General features: G+C 37.0%; 1 protein-coding gene and 1 pseudogene across 5 annotated transcripts in view; one reads left to right on the top strand and one right to left on the bottom strand.

Moving 5' to 3' along the window:
- Nucleotides 1-894: 894 nt before the first annotated feature.
- The window catches only part of XIAP (X-linked inhibitor of apoptosis), a 45,048-nt gene continuing 22,937 nt past the window's right edge, over nt 895-23,005 (bottom strand). For all 4 annotated transcript variants that reach the window (XM_082864799.1, XM_082864801.1, XM_082864802.1 and 1 more), the window contains 6 exons: nt 20,764-21,672; nt 19,566-19,665; nt 17,563-17,641; nt 15,684-15,726; nt 11,907-12,119; nt 895-5,654 (listed from right to left, as the gene is read on the bottom strand). In XM_082864799.1, the coding sequence (XP_082720925.1) occupies nt 5,461-5,654; nt 11,907-12,119; nt 15,684-15,726; nt 17,563-17,641; nt 19,566-19,665; nt 20,764-21,640 (1,506 nt within the window). In that variant the 5' untranslated portion in view covers nt 21,641-21,672 and the 3' untranslated portion in view covers nt 895-5,460. The remainder of the gene's footprint in view (nt 5,655-11,906; nt 12,120-15,683; nt 15,727-17,562; nt 17,642-19,565; nt 19,666-20,763; nt 21,673-23,005) is intronic.
- LOC309978370 (small EDRK-rich factor 2-like) lies at nt 7,941-8,103 on the top strand (annotated as a pseudogene). The gene has a single exon. The product of its transcript is annotated as a small EDRK-rich factor 2-like (transcript).

Raw genomic sequence — 23,005 nt, 5'->3', positions numbered from 1 at the left:
TGCCGATGCAGGGGACACAGGTTCGTGCCCCGGTCCGGGAAGGTCCCACATGCCGTGGAGCGGCTGGGCCCGTGAGCCATGGCTGCTGAGCCTGCGCGTCCGGAGCCCGTGCTCCGCAACGGGAGAGGCCACAACAGTGAGAGGCCCGCGTACTGCAAAAAAAAAAAAAAAAAAAAAAAAAAAAAAAAAATTCACAATTTAAAAAATGTTCTAATCTGGTATAGGTATATAACAAGGTAATTACAGGAGAAATAACATAATGTCTAGGATTTACTCTAGAATATATCAGCAATAAATAAATAAATAAAATCTAAAAATAAATAAAGGGAGGGAGAGTCCTAGATGAAACAAGACTGGCAAAATGTTATTTGTTGAAGCTGAATGATGATTACCATGGGACTCATTATATTTCCCTTTCTACTTTTATGTAAGTTTGAAAATTTCTGTTAAGAGAAAGCTTTGAAAATTCACATCTTCATCAATATTCATTGAAAGTGTAGTTAACATGTACAAAATGTGGACTGCATTTAAAACAAGGTCTTAATGGTATATCTCGGATAAGAGTGATAACATAGTCAAGGATTCAATAATCAGTCACTATACAGACTAGGCCTGAAATACAAATCTCAATTTAGGAACTTCCATTGTGGGCACGCAGGGGTAGGGGAAATAGCCCTCTTCTAAATTTCTCTCTCCCTTTAAAGATCCTTTATTCCCTCACTTTTTATTCCACCAGATTTGCTTGTAGCTTCTGAAACTCTCTGGGCAGCTGCCAATACAGACTCACAAAAATCCTTCTCTGCTGCCTGCCTCAAAGGGGCAGTGGCTTCTTAGGTCTCTTGCTTGTTCAAGCCTTGTTATGGTGACTATACTATCTCTTGAGTCAACCAGGCCAATCTTTGTGGGGAGGGGGGGGTTCATATTTTTACACATGTTAAAAATTAACTTTTTATGCACTTATAGAATTCTATAAATTAATTTGAAAGCAGAGGTCTTTTTTTTTTTTTTAAATATGATCTGACTTGATGTGTACCTTACTGCCTGGCCCAATGGCATAGGGTATATTTAGGAGGTTACATTTTAGTATTTTTAAGTATTTTATTTTCTTCTGAGAAAATGAAACTAAGTAATAAGATATCATTTTAAAGAATAGTGCTTTATTGAATAAGTTTTATTCACAGAAAAATAAGCTTTAATCTATGATGACTGCCAGATTTTACAGTAGAAAGCAATTTTCTTAGTTTTCCATACTGATGGAAAGGTTTCTACTAAATGAAAAGAGCCATAAAATTATATTCACAAATATAGTACTCTTTCTCACACATTTCACATGATTATTCACAACACTAATACAATGACATAAGAATCAGTCATTTTGTCAGGTTAGATAAAGTATAACAGTAATGAAAAAAATGCAAACTCTTCTAACAAAAATTACATTAAAGCCTTTGTTACATCAAATAAAAAATGCAAATTTGTTGCTAAGTATAGACAGAATGACAAAATATATAGTAATTTTAAATGTTACATCAATGATACACAAGAATGTAATAAATGCCAAAAAATCTATATGCATTTCTGCAAACTTTAGACTTCAAAATAGAATCTTACCACCCAAACATTAATGTAGTATTGTACAATTTGAAGCTATATGTATTTAAGATTGCCCTATTGTATTAGTTATAAAGTATCATTTAATATGTAGTGAAGGTTATGGTATGGTATACAAGAAAAAATAAACATTTGAGACCTCCCTGGAGAGGTAGCTTGAAGTTTTTCACCGTCAAACTATGACCCAGTCTGAGCTATCACTAATTAGCTATACAGCTTTGAACAAATCATTTCACCTTTCAGCCTCAGTTCCCTTATCTGTAAAACAAGAGGGATGAATTTAGATACTCTCTAAGGTCTCTTCTAGCTCTGACACCCTATGATCCTATTATGCTGCAAATGAAGTTCACACTGTGCTAAGTGTACAAGAGTCAAACTGAAACTGATTATGAAAGTGGGAATAAGCCAACTGTTTCTATTAGGAAAGCTCAACTAAATTTGGTAAGAATATTTTTTTCAAGTTATTAAAACAGGAATTTAAATATTTTTAAGGACTTGACCTACTTGTTCATTGTAATTTGCATCTTGACTATGACAAACAAACAAAAAAAATGAGTAAGAGTCACTGAAAGATATCATCTAAGTTTTAGCCCACATTTCCAGAGTCAAGGCATATCCACGGAAGGTAAGAGTGTTAGGTAGGGAATTAACATTTATAACAGGTATTTTACATATATGGCCTCCTTGAACTCATAACTTTGTAAGACACGTACTATTCTCATTTCACAGATGAAGAAATGGTTACCTCTTTTTTTCTTTTTTAAAGTAGATTTGGCTAAAAATAACCATATTTGTCAAATATTCCCTCCTGTTTTCTTATTTCTCTAATGGAAATGATACACAACCTATCCTACTTCTCCCACCCCTCCACCCCTTTTCCCCATATTCAACAACTGGGTGAGCAGGAAATAAAACAATGATTTTGATCTAAAGGGTACGATATGTGGAACTAATGCTGTGGTGGTAGTCTCCATTCAGAGTTCAAAATACCAATTTTATCCACTAAAATGAAAACAGGAAAAAAACTACCAACATTTAAATAATATAACAACAAAAGATCATAATACACAGGGCCAAATCACATCATATACATTCACTACACCCATCCTACCCCATCTTAGCCCCAAACCAAAGGGGAAAAAAAATAAAAACAAACAAAAAATCTAGTAGGAAAGGCAATACAAAGCTACTAATTAATAAACTGGAATTTATTTTATAAACACTAAACCCGTTTCTCAAAAATTAAGACACAGCTTTTGATCAGCACACCAGATTATTACGAATAAAGATAATTATTTATTACAAAACAACTTGAGTCTTCGCATGACTAAAATGTAGTAAAATAGGTGGTGCCTTTTGAAATCTTAGAGTGAACTTTATATAGAAAAGAATGTCTACATGTAGATAGTGAGAACTATTTTGGGAAGGGGGAGGCAGAGATTTGGATCTGGCTATATTTTTGACCTTGCAAGTGATCATTCTTTGCACAATTAGATGGGAAGGATCCAGGGCTTTTCATAGTGCAAACAAAGGCAAACATTGGTAAGTCTTTAAAAATTTGATTAGAAGTTGGAGTGTTGAGTGATTTAACAACCTGAAGCAACAGCACTTCTAAACAATTCTTAAAATAAACTTGTTAGCCACATCAGCTTCATGCATTAAATTTCACAACTCATGGGGAGAAAAAAGGTCTTGCTTAACTCTAAACATACAAGTTTTAAAAGAGTTTTAATGAACTGAGGCTTCCAGAACTGGAAAAGCCTTATGTTAAAACAGTTCAGTCCTCGGCCAACAACTAGACTGAACTAACTACCTGACTTGGAGCTGATGTGTCCTGGAAAACACATTTTTAAAACTTTAACACTTTTCTCCCCTTGTAATTTAAGTTTAAACTTAAAGCTTAGACTATACATGTAAAATTTAACTTAATGAATATATAACTAAACCTAAGTAGAAGAAAGTGCAAAGGTAAAGAACTGAGGATTTACATAGTAAAACAAAAACAGGGCAGTCATTATTTGATTTTTAAAATTCTCATTTAAATTTGCAGTGCTTTAAATGAATATCAAAGTAGTAATCAACAGAGGTTAAGAGACCATAATACTCTTTCTCTTAGAAAATACAACAAAAATATAACTTTTAACAGTTCCACTCTCAAACTTTTCTCTACAGTAAAATGCCTCACTCACCTCTACAACAGGTTGTTGTGAGAATCTTTGTCTGGGTGTTCTATGAAGCATTTTTAAACTTTCATTTTCTTTTTTTAATATATACTGATTCTTATTCAAGTTTTATTTTTTCTTTAATATTCAAACAACTCTTCTTTTCTTGTCAATATTTTATAATTTCCAAGAGGTTTTTAAGGATCTTGAGAGAACATTTATTTCAGAAGTATCTACTACTATCACTAGACAAGAAAACAAAAAACTTAGGTAAAGACTTGACATTTTGTCCTATATACATCTTAATCATCCTAAAGGTAAAAACTCACATGAAACTTTAAGATACAAGACGATGTGAGAATCTCAACATGGAAAGCTGTCACTATAACTACGAGCAGTGTACAAACATGCTTCTACTCTTACCTACATAAGCTGACAGATGTTTAAAATACTGGGTTAACGAAGATCTTTTAGTAAAGTGACTTAGGCAGGCTTAAACTAGCAAGGATTAAGGATGAATCCTTACTAATTAATTGGAAGATCTGAGACATATTTTATATTTCATTTTACAAAATCAGGAATATTTATTTTGAAACAAGAGAAGAAGACATGGTCTACCTGTCAGAAAACTACCACTCAGAAATATTTTTCATCCACAAAGCAGGAAAAACATATAAACATTTAAATTTCACATTGGCACCAAAAAGGTTAACTGCCCTGCCTTCTTGGATTAGAAAAACTGAAGCTGAGCAGTAAGTAGTTTTGCAGGCGTTTGAACATGCCTAAGCCTTTAAATCAGTAAAATACTTTCTAAAAATTCTGATTACAAAAGTAATACAGACTTATAAAAAATTCAAACAGAACAAAATAAAAAAAGTAGAAAGTGAAAGGTCCCTCCCTGTAAAGCCCCTCTGGGACCCATCCCCCCCCCAAAGAAACCACATTTAACAGTTTAGTGCCTATCTTTCCAAATCTTCTGTTCTATACGTATATAAAACACACACACCTCACTTGGCTCATTCTATACACAGTGTTTTGCCACTTGATTTTAAACTTAATATACCTCTGACATCTTTCCACGTCAGTACGTGTAGGCTAGATGGTATTCAATCATTAAATACCCTTTTAACGATGGCAAAATCATTTTTAAAAATCATCCACCCAAGTACATGTGTATAATTTTAAAAGAAAGTGGACAAAATCCTGAAACACAAACATCTAAAGATAATCTCTATCTTTCTACCAGTGTAGAATAGTTCATTCCTTTTTCACACAAAACAAATTATGTGATTGGGGAAATTAACTCTAATCTGTACGTTTACAAAGAAGGCTCCATTTGTTAAGCCTATCTAAAAAGGATGAAAAAGTCAGTTGATTAATTCACTTACATTTAGAAATCTAAGTCAGTGTACTACATATACAAATTGTGATCAGTTATAATAATATGATGCTTCTTAGTCTAGGGTTTCAATTAAACAACAGTGAAAAAATAGGACAGATAATACAGCTAAAATCCTGAAAAATCCAGAAATTCAAATTTTAGATGGCTAACTATAACATCACAGTTTACATTTTTTCCCTACTTGGTAGCAAATGCTAATGGAATTCAATACTGATTTCTTAAAGTTGGTTCACATCACACATTCAATCAGGGTAATAAGAGTGTAACACGCCTACTGTAGTTAGATTAAGACATAAAAATTTTTTGCTTGAAAGTAATGACTGTGTAGCACATGGGACATTTGTCCACTGCTTCCGCACACTGTTTACAAGTGACCAGATGTCCACAAGGAATAAAAACTACAGCAATATTTCTATCCATACAGATTTTGCAAAGCTTCTCCTCTTGCAGTAGCCTTAGCTGCTCTTCAGTACTAATCTCTGTACAAAGAGAGAAAAAAAAGTGTTAATTTTAGACTTTCTTAGTTGTTTAAATTCACTGAAATAATGTGAACCCCTACTATGTGCCAGACACTAATCAAGTGTTGGGAGATAGGATGACTCACATATGGCATCTGCTCTTAAGTAGTTCGCATGCTAGTGGGAGAGAAAGACATGAGCTGAGGCTACGGAGGTAAGCACAAAGTGATAAGTGCTATAATAAAGTTACATACAAAGTCTCTGGGACAAGACCACAGAACAAGTTCTTCTGTTCAGATTAGCTGGGGAAGGCTTCACGGGTTGGCGGCTGTTGGATGGGGGAGGGGGAAGTGGAAGAGTGACATTTAAAAATAGCAATTTGCTAAGCAGAGAAGCAAGGCTTAGGTAAAAGAAGTAGCATATAGAAAAGGCATGGCTTATTCCAGAAATGGAGGGATGGATTTGAGGGCTACTTCTGAAGTGGGACAAGTAGGATTTGGTGACTAGATGTGAGGGATGAGGAAGAAAGGAAATAAAGTTGATTTCAAGATTTCTAGCATGGCTGACAAGGGGATGGTAATGCCAATAGGAAATATACAAGGAGGTACAGGTTTGGGATTTTCAAGATTTTTTGAGGTGCTTGCACAGCATTCATATAAAACTGTCCAACAGGCAATCGGAGAGTCAAGTCTTGAGATCAGAAGAAGTTAGGGCTAAGGATAGAGATTTGGGTGTCATCAATACACAGGTGGCACTGAAGTTCTTGCTTAATTCAGCCTTTGTCAAACTAAGTTTTGTGAAATGTTAACAAATATGTCATAGAAATGTGTTTCACTGTCATATATAACTATAATGACAACAACATCAACAACAGCAGCAATTAACAGTAATATAGCACTTCTACTATGTACTACGCAGTATTCCAAATGCATTACATATTATAACAACCTTTGTAATCACTGTATACCAGTGTATACCAAATTCAGCCTCACATGAGAATCACTTGGGGCATTTTTTTAACAATATATTCCTTGGCCCCATTCACTGAATCTAAAATAATGGGGTTGAGCACACTGGCATTTGGGAACCATGACTATCAAGTTCAGGGCAGTATGATAAAGCATATATGCCCTCTTAGAAATTCAAAATGCATTTCCCTATTTAACTACAGAGTTCATTTTTCATGGCATCTCTTTTAACATTCTGGGGAACACTATTCTGAAAACAGGTTTGGGAAACAGTGGTCTAATTTTATGCAACAAATACTTACTGAACACTTAGCTAGGTTCTAGGCATTAGAGAAAGAACAATTAACAAATACATAGACCCTGGGCTCCCAATCATTCATAGACAAGTAAGGAACACAAGCAGACAGGAAATTATAATACAGTGTGATGATAAAAAGGAATTATAACGTGTTATGAAGAACACAGGAAGGGTGTGTGTCCGTGCACACACACATAAAGGGAAGGCTTCCCAGAAAAAATTATACCTAAACTGGGTCCTAAAGGATGAGTAGGAGTAAAGTAGGAGAGGGAGACGGCCTTGGGGGACAAGAGCAATGGGAGAAGAGGGTTCTGGGCAGAGGAAATGACATAAGCAGGCTCCAAGGAGAGAGACAGAACCAGGCCTGCAAGTGCACGGGTAAGGCTTGGGAAGAGAATCTGAGGGGGAAATAGCATGACATGAAGCTACAGGTTAGCAGGAGCCTGATCATGAAGGATTTGGCAACCCATGTAAAGGAGTTTGGACTTGACACCGAGGACCCCAGGAGCCAGTGAAGGGTTTTAACCTGGAAAAAGATATCAGAATTGCTTCAGAAAGGTTTTTTTGATTAGCGGTGGAGAAAAGGATTATATAATCTCTTTTTTCTTAAAAGGCAACTTCCTGGGCATAATCAAAACTCAAAGATGGAACATAGAGATAAGAAGATAAACTGCCTGCCCCCAAGAAGCTTGTCTAATGGGCAGGAGAGAAAAGAAGACAGTTCCAAAATGATGTTACAATTGCTTTAACAGCAGAGAGAGTAGAGGGAGCTGCAAACTCTGCTATGGGTATTGGAGAAAACTTCAAAGAAGTGACCTTTGAGCTGAGCCTTGAAGGATGAGTTCAAGAAATGGATTTAAGGAACTGGGGGTGGAGTGGGGCATCAGATGAGGTATACAAACAGGAAAAAGGCATTCGGGGCATAGGAAACAACAGAAGCAAAGGGATGGCATTATAAACTGATTTATATTATATGGAAGCATCTGACCAAAAAAGTCAGAATAAAGTATATATTCATGCCATCACCAAGACTGTGGTAACCAGTGCGAGCTACCCTGCCAGAGGAATATGGAAAAGCAGAGTGACTTGGTGAAGGGAAAGCATTTGAGATAACAGGCTTTCTGCTGCCGTCCACAAGCAGAGGGACTCGGAGATCATGCAGCAGAAGCAGAAAAAGGCAAATGAGAACGAAGAATCCAAGTAACTTCATGTCCAATCCTCTTGCACTTCTCCTGTGTGCCTGGAGCTAGTCCCACCATGCTAGAGTTTCCTCCTGTAGTGCTCACAGGTCCCAGCCTGGCATTCCCTTTGCCCTGAGTCTACAGCAGGTCTCTTTTGTGCTTCCTTCCCTTCAGGTAGTCTCTCTACACCTGGGCCAGTCCTGGGGGTCAGGGGACGACCCCTTCCCAGTGTTTTTTAAAAAGTAGCTTTGTAGGGCTTCCCTGGTGGCGCAGTGGTTGAGAGTCCGCCTGCCGATGCAGGGGACACGGGTTCGTGCCCCGGTCTGGGAGGATCCCACATGCTGCGGAGTGGCTGGGCCCGTGAGCCATGGCCATTGAGCCTGCGCGTCCGGAGCCTATGCTCCGCAACGGGAGAGGCCACAACAGTGAGAGGCCCGCGTACCGCAGGAAAAAAAAAAAAAAGGTAGCTTTGTAATTCCAAGAAAAATCAAAAAAAGGAAGACAATTAAGTAATTTACACATTACTTTTGGATGTAATGCCACAATGAATAAAAAAGGACACTGGATCAGATACCTCCAGTAGTCAAATTTACAGAGACAGAAAGCAGAATGGTGGTTGCCAGGGGAGGGGGAAATGGGAGTTGTTTAATAGGTAAAGAGTTTCAGTTTTGTAGATGAAGAGAGTTCTGGAGATTGACTGCACTACAGTGTGAATGTACTTAAAACTACTGAACTGTACACTTAAAAATGGTTCGGAAGGTAAATTTTATGTGTATTTACCACAACTGTTTTGTTTTTGGCTGCGCCGCGTGGCTTGCTGGATCTTAGTTCCCTGACCAGGGATGGGACCCAGGCCCTCAGCAGTGAAAGCGCCGAGTCCTAACCACTGGACCGCCAGGGAATTCCCCACAATTTTTTAAAAAGTAAAAAAAAAAACCAAGAAAAAAACAGGAACACCGGACCAGAAGTCAGGAAACCTGAATTTTACTCCCAACTATCTGAGTGACCTTGAGTAACAGCATATCTGCAGTTCAGTTTTCTCTGAAGTAATGAAAATTTTGTATGATCTTTAAGGTTCCTTTCATTCCGATTATTTGTGATTCCATGTTTGCAGACCACAATGGATGAAATGTCATGCCTACCAAACACAGATATCATTAACTCCACTTTTCCTACCTTATTTCAGGCTTGCATACAGACACTTACTTGAGATGGTGATGGTCTGGGCATTCTTTCCAGACTAATAGTTTACCTCTGGCAATTACTTCACTCTAGCCTTTAGAGTAACTACTAGGTTCTTTCCTTTCCTGAGGTACCTTTCCCTTTCTACTTTCTACAAGGCCCCCTTCTAGGTCGGGAGGTTCTGGCACATAGCAATAAAGGCAACAGCTAGATCATCTTTGATGTTATTTGCTAATATTTTTACTACATTATTTTAAACCACTTCTAGAATAAACTGATGTTGTTAATGTTCCTATCAGAGCAGATTCATGTGGAAAGACAGACTGATAAAAAATGTGTATGGGTTATTTGATTTTTACATTATGTTCTGTAATATACACATAAGGATTAAAGCAAGTGCCTTAGCACACACATGAAATAAAGGGCTTTGTATCATACTATGTTGTTTCTAAAAAGAAAGAAAAAAAGATACTAATTTGGTACTATCTTTAGAAGACTGGGGTATTCTCTGTCACAGAGCCAATGGGATAAAAACTAGTATTGAATCTAGGATTTCTCAATGAGTAACAATAACATTGTACTTTTTTCTAATAACTTCCATCTGTTTTACTTCAATTAGGCCCACTCTCTATTTTGTATAGAATTAAAAGATTCTTAGTGCCAGTCTTTCCTCATCAGCTTTGGGGAAGAGAAATAGACAGCAGTCCTCCATGAGAAGACAGCCTGTAACAATTACTTGCCTCTCAATTTTGTGAGACTAAGAAGAAATCATCTGATGAATTCTAACCCGTGCCCCTGAGAGCTGGCATTTGTTTAGGCCCTCCTTCCCACACTACCCTGGCTTGTAGTCTCAGTAATAAGAACTCCCCACCAACTCCTGTTGGATAGAGGACAAACATGCCCCAATGCACTCTGTCCCCTGTTCTCTTTCTACTGCAACCCACTAAATCTTTCTGTTGTAAACACCTTCAGGTATAAAAACTAACACCTTATTGTTAAACTTAATTAAGCTTGAGTTGTGGTTAAGGGGAGAATGGCACAATCACTGGTATCACGAAGTAAATGGTTTGTTTCACTATCACCAAGACACGTGGAGCTATTATAGGTTTAAAATACATGCATCTTTAAGGAAAAGATGCTTTCTGCTGAATCTTTTACATCAACTAATGTAATTTAAAACATCATTAATGTTATACTGTTTTATGACTTATGTAATTATCTGAATAATGTTTCAAAAACATCTGAAATAACCTAAAGATCAAAAGGGTCTTTAAGGTAAAAAAAAAAAAAAAAAGTGAACTTTTAGGTTCATTAGCCCTTGGAGAGTTCTCATCTTTTGATACAGGTGGTCAAAAGCTTAAAGAACGATTATAATAAAGTACCCCAAGAATGTATTCAGTTTGAAACCTTTTCTTTAACCTCCAATGTTGCTGGCAAGCTCTAGAGTAGCTGTCATCCTTAAAGGAGAAACTTGTATTTTTTATCTTTCTTTTTCCTAAAAGGAGGTTATATACTTCTCTTCTACATTATTTAATACACTTTCTATACATGATTCATAGTATTAAGATGCCATTAATTCAAGCTCTATTTAGCAATATGACCCCTTTATATATTTACATCATATGAAAAGTTGCAGAACACTCTAAATCCAAAGAGTTTCAACTACAAAACTTATAGTCTACACACAACGATAAAAGTTAGTCTTTGTTGTTCTTTATCTAAAATAAAGCATAAACTCACACTTTTAAAATGAATGGATCACTGGATCTTACTTGGACCCTGAGTAGAACAAATGAACTGAAAAAACATTTTAAGACAATGAGGAAAATTAAAACCAACTGAATTTCAGATGATATGGAATTACTGTTAATTTTGTTAAGTGTGACAATAGTATGTTATGGGCTAAATGTCTGTCTTCCCAAAATTCATACGTTGAACCCCTAACCCACTGTGTGATGGTACTTGGAGGTGGTGCCTTTGGGAGATAATTAGGTTTAGATGAGGTAATGAGGATGGGACTCCATGATGGGATCAAGGTCCTTATAAGAAGAAGAACAGAAAGCAGAGTGCTCTCTCTCTTGGCCATGTGAGGACTTAGAGAAGGCAGCCATCAGCAAGCCTGGAAGAGAGTCTTCATCAGGAACCAAATCTGCCTGCACCTTGGTCTTGCACTTCCCAGCCTCCAGAACTATGAGAAACAAATGTCTGTTGTTTAAGCCACCCAGTTTACAGTACTGTTATAACAGTCTGAGCAGATTAACACACAGTATTAAGGTGATGTTAAAAGAAGTCCCTATCTGTTAGATATTTATCAAAGTATTTATAGGTAAATGATATATAGGATGTCTGGGATTTACTTTGAAATACTACAGCAAAGAAAAAAAGGTGGGGGAAGAAGTGAAACAAGATTAGAAAAGTGTCGATAATTATTGAAGATGGTCGATGCGTACGTGAGGGTTCATTATACTATTCTCTCCACTTTTGAGTATGTTTGACAGTTTTCATAATAAAAAGTTTTAAAAAACATTTATCCTAAGGGGAATATGAGAGGAGGGAAATGAATGGGCCACCAAGTCATGTAAGATACTATCCATAATGAAGTGATGTTAGGTGTGTCTTGCTTTTTAAAAACAGGCATGCGTACCTTTCTGTAACGAAGTCTGACCTGATTCATCTTGTGCATTGTCTTTCTGAGCACTCACTAGATCTGCAACCAGAACTTCAAGTGATTTATAGTTGCTCCCAGATGTCTGAATTTTTTCCTCCATTATTTTCTTAATGTCCTTGAAACTGAATCCCATTCGTATAGCTTCTTGTACCATAGGATTTTGGAATATGGTATCATCTGAAATGAAAACTGGTGAGGAAAAGATCATAGAGTTTAATTATTTTCATGAACACAACTCAACAGCAAAGTATAATTGAAAAGAAAAATTTAAGCAACAAGCAAAAAATCAAAACCAGGGACTCCCCTGGTGGTCTAGCAGCTAAGACTCTGCGCTCCCAATGCAGGGGGCCCAGGTTTGATCCTTGGTCAGGGAACTAGATCCCACATGCCTCAAAAAAAAATTTAAAAATCCCGAGTGCTGCAACTAAGACCCAACGCAGCCAAATAAATAAACAGCAACAACAACAAATCAAAACCAAACCACCAAACCAAAGCTGCTTTGGGAAGAGGACTTAGAAATACTTGGGCGTTGAAGAATCACTTTCAGAATCTTACAACAGTTGAAAATGCAATGAGTATGTATTTTGTAGCATTATGAATTGAGATTAGGTGCTTTAAAGACTACATGAACAGTACAAGATAAGGTAAAACAGATAAGAAAAGGGTTAAGCGCTTCAAAATTCTGAAAAGCGTGGATGCCTTTAGTGAATCACCAGCAATTATTTTGAAAAAATCATGGGAAATAGAGGAAGATGCAGTCTGTAACCTTGAATGTATCAGCTTCCTATCTCTCTGACTTAGTTTCTGCAGTTGGGGGGAGGGTGGACTAGATAAGGCAAGAAAGCAAATAGAAAGTCACTTTAATGACACTCAAAGTAGGAATACAGATTGTGTAGTGATGTGCTAAAAGAGGAGACTTCTCCTCTGACTCATCAATTCCACTCTTCAGTATTTTTCTTTTTCTTTTCCACGCCACACAGCTTGCAGGATCTTAGTTCCCCGACCAGGGATTGAACCTGTGCCCCGGCAGTGAAAGCGCTGAGTCCTGACCACTGGACCGCCAGGAACTTCCCCACTCTTGGGTATTAAAAATGAGTACATATATCCACCAAAGACATACACAAGAATATTCACAGCAGTGTATTTATAACAGGGCCAAACTGGAAACAACTCAAATGCCCATCATCAGGTGAATGGATAAGTAAATTCTGGTATATTCAAATATTACACAGCAAGAAAGAAAAATGAACTACTGCCACAGACAACATGGATCAATCACATAGATACGATAAACAAAACATCATCATAATGATGAACCAGAGACAAAAGAGTGCATACTGTATGATTACATTTTTAAGATGTTCAAATCTAATCTATGGTAATAGAAGTCAGAATATAACTTGAGGGTGGATATTGATTGGGAAGGGGCCTGAAGGAGCTTTCCAGGGTGGTGGAAATGTTCTATATCTTGATCTGGGTGATGGTTAGATGGACCTCTACCTCATACCATATACAAAAATTAACTCAAAATGGATGAAAGACCTGAATGTAAGAGCTAAAACCATAAAACTCTTAGAAGAAAACACAGGTGACCTTGGATTAGGCAATGATTTCTTAGACATGACACCAAAAGTATAAGCAACAAAAACCAGACAAGTTGAACTTCATCAAAATTAAAAAGTAATATGATTCAAAGGACACCAACAAGAAAGTGAAAAGACAACCCACAGAATGGGAGAAAATATTTGCAAATCATATATTTGACAAGGGACTTATATGTATAATGTATAAAGAACTAAAATATATAAAGAACTATTACAACTCCATAATAAAAAAAAAGTAACCCAACTAAACAAAGGGCAAAGGAGATGAACAGACATTTCTCCAAAGAAGACATACAAATGGCCCATAAGCACATAAAAAAATGCCCAACATCATTAGCTATCAGGGAAATGCAAATCAAAACCACAATGAGACATGCTTCACACCCACTAGGAGGGCTGTAATAAGGAGACAGACAAGTGTTAACAAGGATGTAGAAAAACTAACTGAAACCCTCATACACTGCTGGTGGGAATATAAAATGGTGCAGCCACTTTGGAAAACCGTCTGGCAGTTTATCAAAAGTTTAAACATAGAGTTACCACATGACCCAGAAATGCCATCCCTAAACATATACCCAAGAGAACTAAAAACATATGCCCACACAACAACTTGAACACAAACATTCATAGCAGCATCAGCATCATTCATAATAGCCAAAGAGTGGAAACACCCCAAATGTCCACTGACTAATGAATGGATAAACAAAATGTGGTATTATCCATATAAAGGAATATTTTCCACCATCAAAAATAATGAAGTACTCATATATGATAAGGGTTGAACTTATATGACTGGATGAACCGTGAAACCACACATTATTACTCCACTTATATGATACGTCCAGAATAGGCAAATCTATAGAAACAGAAGTAGATAAGTGGTTGTTTGTGCTTGGGGGTCGAGGGGCTGCAATGGTGAATGACTGCTAAGGAGTATGGGGTTTCTTTCTGGGGTTATGATAATGTTTTGCAATTAAATAGTAGTTATGGTTGTACAACCCTGTGAATGTATCAAAACCCACTAAAGTGTATACTTTATACGGGTGCAATTTTTGCTGTATGAATTATATCTTCATTTAAAAACACTAATCCTAAACCAGAGCAAGAGTCTTACTAGTCATAAAAGGAATAGTATGCAGTATAAGGATGATCATTATCAAGAAATGTTATAGAATCTTTGTTTCTGGATAATTTCAAAAATACAGGCTGGAATAAATGATTTCTTAAACTGTATCATTTATGCACATTACAAAACCTTAATCAAATAGTATCAAATTGGCTCTCCTTCTCTAGCATACGTATGAATATATATAGTATTCTCTTGCCTTCTAATCCTTAAGATACTAAATAGATGATGTTATGAGTATAGGGAGTGGGGAATCACCACACATATTCTAAATTAAACTTTACTATTTTTGAAACATGATGCCTACGTTGAGAATGAGATCTGTAGTGTGATGTAGGATTCAGAAGACCTTATTTACAGTCCTAGTTCCACTAACGCTTTGTAATGTAACCGTGGGCAGGTCACTTAACCTCTCTGTTTCTTCATCTGAAAAGTGGGATAACGATATCTTCTTTGTTTCACATAATATCTTTCTCTGCACACTTTAGTTTTTAAAGATGCCTATCATGAGTAAATAATCTTTGTGATAAAAATCCTCTACCTCTCTAAAAGGTAATAGGAGGTAAACAAACCAAACCATACCCCTTTGTGAAGAAGCTGGGGAAGGCAAAAAGATGGCATGGAATAAGGAAGCAGGAAGGTTAGGGCTGATCATGGTGATGGCACATTAGTAGAGCACTGGATTCACAATCCTGGCTAACTAAAGAAACCCCATTGACAAAAATACACTTAACGAAAAAAAAATACACTTAACGCTTTTTGTGATTTTAACAGAAATAACAATGGAGAGCCTATAGCTGTTCCTCTGGAACTTGGAAAAACTGTCCAACCTCTGAACTAATGTTTCCAGTATATAAATATCCAACTTAAATTTATAGGCACTTCATTAATTCTTAAGTCTACAGCAATCTCATCTCAAAGATATATACCTTGAAAGAATCAGTTTACCTTTCCACCTTATAAATAACAAGTATAATAAACTGGCAATGAAATTAAAGTATTTATTTTAATAAGAATATTTACCAATTCTTTTAGTTAATGATGGTGTTTTTTCAGCAGTTCTCGTCTAAAATAGAAACATGAATTATAAGTTAGAATTCCTTTTGGTAGAAGACAATTACTTCAATTTGAGAAGTTATGTTAATCATGAGTTTATAAATTAGCTTTATTCCAGTTCAACATATGAATATTCACAAGAGGCATATAGCCTGATGAAGCTAGAAGTTAAAAGATCATCTAACCCAATCCATTCACTTTACAGACAAGAAGCTGAGGCTCAGGGAGATTAAACAACTTGATTGAGGCAATACAGTTCATGGCAGGGCCATAATGGCAACTCTTCTGTCTCATTCTAGTCCAGGGCTCTTTCCACAAAGTACTGAGGCCTTGGCCACCCCAGGCCACACTATCAATATAGATACCTTTTTGAGATTTTAAATATTGTCTGTGAAAAGTTAAAGACTAGTAGTACAAAACACATTATACAAGTCTAAGTTCAGAAGGCTGAGGGATTTAAGTGTTTTAGTTCTTCAAGCCCATTTTCGCCTACAGTGATACTTAAATCAGTTCATCCTGATTCCCTTTTCACAAATTTGCTTTAGCTTAAGAAAAACGAGCACTCTTCAAGATCTCCCCTTTAAGCTCACCATACATTACTGTTTTACTTTTAAAATTTTTATTTTATATTGGAGTATAGTTGATTTACAATGTTGTGTTAGTTTCATGTGTACAGCAAGGTGTACAGCAAAGAATATATCTATTCTTTTTCAAATTCTTTTCCCATTTAGCTTATTACAGAATATTGAGCAGAGTTCCCTGTGCTATACAGTAGGGTCCTTGTTGGTTATCTATTTTATTTTATTTATTTATTTTAATAAATTTATTTATTTTTGGCTGTGGTGGGTCTTCATTGCTGCACACGGGCTTGCTCTAGTTGGTGGCGAGCTGGGGCTACTCTTCACTGGGGTGCGTGGACTTCTCATTGCAGTGGCTTCTCTTTGTTGCGGAGCACAGGCTCTAGGGGCGCGGGCTTCAGTAGTTATGGCACAAGGGCTCAGTAGTTGTGGTACAAGGGCTCAGTAGTTGTGGCACACAGGCTCAGTAGTTGTGGCACGGGCTCTAGAGCACAGGCTCAGTAGTTGTGGCGCACGGGCTTAGTTGCTCCGCAGCATGTGGGATCTTCCCAGACCAGGGCTCGAACCCATGTCCCCTGCATTGGCAGGCGGATTCTTAACCACTGCGCCACCAGGGAAGTCCCGGTTATCTATTTTAAATATAGTAGTTTGTGTATGTTAAACCCAAACTCCTAATTTATCCCCCTCCCCACCTTTTCCCTTTGGTAACCATAAGTTTGTTTTCTGTGAGTCTGTTTCTGTTTTGTTAAATAAGTTCATTTGTATCATTTTTGCTCACTGACTTCCTTTTGGTCACACATACCTTCTTTTGGTGTCTTAACACCTCCATCAAGCCTTCTGCCCTGGGAGCGATTCTGTTTCTTTAGGTGATTTTGCATAACTCTCTTCTGAACCATTATATTTTGTTTAGCAATGTAGCAGAGTTAATATTTTTTGACAACTACTTTTTAAAGACTGTTTAGGTACACAGTAAAATTGAGGGGAAGATACAGAGATTTCCCATGTACCCCTTGCCCCAACACATGCGTTCCCTCCCTCATTATCAACATCCTTCCCAGAGTGGCACACTTGTTAAAATCAGTGAACCTACACTGATATGTCATAATCACCCAAAGTCTATAGTTTACATTAGGGTTCACCCTTGTTTTACATTCTATCACCATACATTATTAATCTAAAATACTATACTATGAATTTTATACTAAGAAATCATTGCAAAACAAATTATGTAATATCTGAAAATATATATTCTACAATATGTGACTTACCAGAGACTCCTCAATTGAATGGGTTAAATGAATATTGTTTATGTATTCTTGTCCCTTCTCTTCTAACAGAAATCTACACCTAAACAAATAAAACGTTAAACTTTAGTAGCTCATAAATTAGTAAAGTATAATTAAAGATATAACCTCCATCATCTTAATTCCATTAACTTGCTTTTCGATATTTCTAAGGAGCCACAAAATAAAATGTTACTCAATTCCTTATTAAACTATCATTTTAAGGTTAAAAAAATGTTCTCTTTGTTATCCTAATATGCTAATGTCAGTACAACAAAAATATCAACTTGAGAACGTTCAGCTTTTACACAAATTATTAAATTAGCACCTTGACATTTAAAAACAAGTTTTAAGTAATCTTAATGAGTTTTATTTAGAGATTAACCAATTGTACATTTTAAAGGAATTCTTTAGGCTTTCAGCTTTTCCTTTTAAGGCTGTTTAAGGTTAAAATTTATTTTCAAATGATCATTCTGAAGTTTTAAGTTGTACTATTTTGTAGGCCAAAAATCCACATCACTGTACACTGTACACATCTGTGTACTTTATTTTAAAGAGGCAAGACGGCAAAGAGATGTTTAGAATATGTCATCTTTCTAAGATGCCACTGAGTGTAAGCAGCATGATTATATTATGTACTACCACTGCCAATTAAATTATGACCCACCACCAGATGTGTCCTGGTTTCAGAGATCTGAAAATGTGACCAACTGTGTGCCTTAGAATCCGCGAGATTCAGTAGTATTTGTTAGAGGGCATGATGGATTCTTAAGGAATCTCCTTGGCAACATGGGCTCTCATGCCCATCATTAAAGAGCCTACTTCCCACAGTGGATAAGAATCTGCCTGCCAATGCAGGGGACACGGGTTCGACCGCTGGTCCAGGAAGATCCCACATGCTGCAGAGCAACTAAGCCCGTGCGCCACAACTGAGCCCGCGTGCTGCAACTACCACGATGAGAAGCCCATGCACCACAATGAAGAGTAGCCCCCGCTCACCACAACTAGAGAAAGCCGCACAGCAACAAAGACCAACAAGGACAAAAATTTTTTTTTTAATTTTAAAAATAAAAAAAATACAGAGCCTACTTCCAAACAACAACAAAAGCATACATTCCTTTTTTTTAAAAAAAAGTAATTAATTAATTTGGCTGCGTTGGGTCATCGTTACTGCACGGGGGCTTTCTCTAGTTGCAGCGAGCGGGTGCTACTCTTCATTGCGGTGCGCGGGCTTCTCATTGCGGTGGCTTCTCTTGTTGTGGAGCATGGGCTCTAGGTGCATGGGCTTCAGTAGTTGTGGCACACGGGCTCAGTAGTTGTGGCTCACAGGCTCAGTAGTTGTGGCTGGCGGGCTCCAGAGCGCAGGCTCAGTAGTTGTGGCGCATGGGCTTAGTTGCTCTGTGGCACGTGGGATCTTTCTGGACCAGGGCTCAAACCTGTGTCCCCTGCTTTGGCAGGCGGATTCTTAACCACTGCGCCACCAGGGAAGTCCCATACGTTCCTAATTTGGTGTTTAGAAATAGAATCATCTGAACGTCATAGATGTGATACGTAAGTAATAAATGGTTTGGTCACTGGAGAAGGCTTAGGTGTTTTTTTTTTTTTTTTTTTTTTGTGGTACGCGGGCCCCTCACTGTTGTGGCCTCTCCCGTTGCGGAGCACAGGCTCCGGACGCGCAGGCTCAACGGCCACGGCTCACGGGCCCAGCCGCTCCGCGGCATGTGGGATCTTCCTGGACCGGGGCACGAATCCGTGTCCCCTGCATCGGCAGGCGGACTCTCAACCACTGCGCCACCAGGGAAGCCTGGCTTAGGTGTTTTGTTCAAATGTATATAAAGTAGGTGACCCCATTTTTATAAACCTGGTGTGAATTTCAAATTTCAATTGGTGAAGGCAAAAATAGCTGACGTGAAAAGTTATTCAAGTCTTCCCACTGCTTGTGTGCTGTCCAACTTGCCTGTCACTGAAGGAACATTTAAATACCTTACCCTGGATACCACATAGCATGTTGTTCCCAAGGGTCTTCACTGGGCTTCCAATCAGTTAGCCCTCCTCCACAGTGAAAGCACTTTACTTTATCACCTTCACCTAAGAAACACACAAGTAAAAATACATGTATTTGTGCAATTACAAGCTTACCCCAAAATATCCTTTTAAATACTATAAAATTAAGCATTTCTAAATTACATGAAAGTCTCATAGCTTAAAAGAAGATATCTGAATTCACATCTAAGTAACAGATAAGATCATTTGAGGAGGAAATACACACTAAATTCACTGATTCAATTTGAGGTATTTTACAGAAGACACAAATAAAATTTCCCAATTTTTATGTGAAAAATCACAATTGTTTTAACATATGTCATTTGGGGCCATCAATGCTACATTTACTTTTTCAAACTGTGAAACTTTAACAATAAAGTTCAGCATATATATAAGTTTCTCTAAGGTTATAGCTATATGACACTAAACAAACTTTCAAGATTGCTATATGATACTAAGTAAATAAAATATTGAAATAACTTATATTTTGTATTTTGGCACTATTCAATCTTAAAGTAACTGGGTCAGATATATAACGGTATAATTTTTCTGAATACTCCTGGAAGCCATCACACTAATGGCCCTTCCTTCCCTACTGACATGTCTACAGCAGTCCATTTGAAAAGTGCTCATTTTAAGCAATAAGGTATCTTTTGAATATACAGGGCAGCTTTCAAATATACAGTCTATGTACAAAAGGCAGGTATCAATTTTAACATCAGCCAAAGTAAACTCCCTAATGTTAACTCTTCTTATAGGGTTGTTGTGAAGCATAGAGAAAATGCATGTAATATACGTATTGAGCACATATAGTAGGTGTGTAATAAATTATAGTTAGTCTTACTATCAGACCTATTCTTCTATCAGGGATATCTATCATCTTTTGCATGTCATTCTTCTCCAAAACACAATTACATAAAGATAAATATGACTCATAATATGGTGATCTTTTCCACGTAAATTCAGTGGTTATATTACAGATTCAACATAAGGGTTCACAGAATAATACTAATATAAATAATGATGTCGGCCTACACCTAAATATTTACCAGTTCCGGGGGCAAATGGCATCTATTTACTTTTTTAGGAGCCCTGGGATAGTTGGAAAGTTATTTATTAGCCTACTTTTATAATAAAGTTTACCTAAAGCATAAAATCCAGCTCTTGCAAGCTGCTCCTTGTTAACTGAGTATATCCACGTCCCAAATGTAATGATCCGTGCTTCGTAATCTGCCATGGCTGGATTTCTTGGAGGATTTGTTGAATTTGGGAAATTCCTATCAGAACTCACGACATCAGATTCACTTTGAATATTAAAATTCCGGCCCAATACAAAGAAGCAATTAGGAAAGTGTCGCCTGTGTTCTGACCATGCACGATCACAAGGTTCCCAATTTTTCAGTTTCCCGCCACAACAAAAGCATTGTACTTGATCATCAATACCCGTGTAGTAGAGTCCAGCACTAGCTAACTCTCTTGGGGTTAAGTGGGCATAGTCTGGCCAGTTTTGAAATGACTTTAATCTAGCTTCTTCACTACACATGGCAGGGTTCCTTGGGTATATGGTGTCTGATAAATCTACAACCTGTCCAGTTCTCAAAAGATAGTCTGCATGAGTCTCAGATGGCCTTTCTAAAACAAAATGATTTCTGTTTCCCAGACAGTTTTCAGCTTTGTACTGACCATTTTGGACACCAGGATTTGTAGGCTGTGCAGCATTACTTTCGAAATAAAAGCCATTGATAAATCTGCAATTTGGGGATACTTTCCTGTGTCTTCCAACTGCTGAGTCTCCATACTGCCATCTATCTACTGCTGCATGACAACTAAAGCACCGCACGGTGTCTCCTTCACCAGTGTATAGAAAACCAGCTCGTGCTAGTGTTGATGCTGAAACAGGACTACTACTTGGAAAATAAGCAAAAGTTTTTAATCTATTAAACTCTTCTACAAATTCTTCATCCTTACTGATGTCTGCAGGTACACAAGTTTTAGATCCTTCAAAACTGTTAAAAGTCATCTTCTCTTGAAAATAGGACTTGTCCACCTTTTCTAAAAAGAGAACATTACATTAGGAAATCCAAAAATGTCAAACACAAGCAATATACTTTTGATATTAGGAGTTAACAAATTACCCACTGATGACACAATTTTAAAGAAACATTCTAATTCTAAATACTAGAATCCTACATTACCACATGATTCAGGTTATAAAGTAAAAACTAGCATTTTTGTTTTCTCTTTCAGAGGAAAGTAATATTTAAGCAGGTAGATCAGAACTATTCATTTTTAAGTGCCTATTTTACATAAATATGAAAACTATGTGATGCAGAATATATTAAAATTATTAACCATGTAAAATCATTAATTAGGAAAAGCACGAAAGAAGCATAAAATATGCAGATTCTTGAAGTCTATGCATAATTGTTATAATGGATCATTGTATATTCAAGGCATCTAAGTTTAGTTTTTACAATTAAAAGAATGTTCAGAATGTTAATGAATTTTTAATATTTCTTTATTGATTAGCAAAAGATAAGTTTTATTCACAATGTTGGTTCCAATGTATTCTTTAAGAGCATCAAATGTTTATGATTTTCACGTATAAACAGAGTCCATTTTTGTTAGAATTGGATCATTTCAAATGTATATAATACTGCCCTCTAGAGGGTGGCTCAGGAAAAATACTAAGTACTTGTAGACCTTACCTGCAGTGACTTTTGCTATCAACTGCCCACGGTCAAGAAACAAACTGTTCAAATGGAAGAGAAGTACTATTGCAGCCTCATTAGAGCTGCCAAATTACAGCTGTGTAATATTTAACCAAGATAAAACACTAAAAGGAACTGGCTGGATTATGAGAAGAGTGGCCAAGATAATTTATCCTCCAAACCTGAACTCTTTTGAAACTGAAAAATGATGCTACTAATAATTTCATTGGGACAACAGGCACAAATAAGGGTTGCCCCAGGCAAACCTGGTTCTTTAGAACCTCACACTGTTCCTGACACTGTGCTCAGTACATGCTTGCCAAATGCAAAATAAAAGAATGGTCACAATGACTCTGTCTCTACTTCATACGTATAGTAACTGATTTCTTGGGAAGAATTAGCAGCTCTTTTGGCATTATGTTGGCACAATATGTCTTGGAACATCATCTCTCTTGGAGTTAATGTTCAACAAAAGGCTTCTGTCTTGCAGGCTGGCAATGGACTTCAGTCTTTCCTGGGCCCAATTTACAATGGTATTAATTAATATACACCTCAAGAGCTGAGTTATATCTGCATACAACAATTTTTGGAAGACAGTCTCCATGATTTTTGATTATTGTTTCCCAGATGTCTGAAAAAGTTCTAGCACTAGCTTCAAGACTCTTTGTTGAATC

This window comes from Leucopleurus acutus, assembly GCF_964270905.1.
Source record: "Leucopleurus acutus genome assembly, chromosome: X".
Lineage (NCBI taxonomy): Eukaryota > Metazoa > Chordata > Mammalia > Artiodactyla > Delphinidae > Leucopleurus > Leucopleurus acutus.
This window is presented reverse-complemented; position numbering and strand designations above follow the sequence as displayed.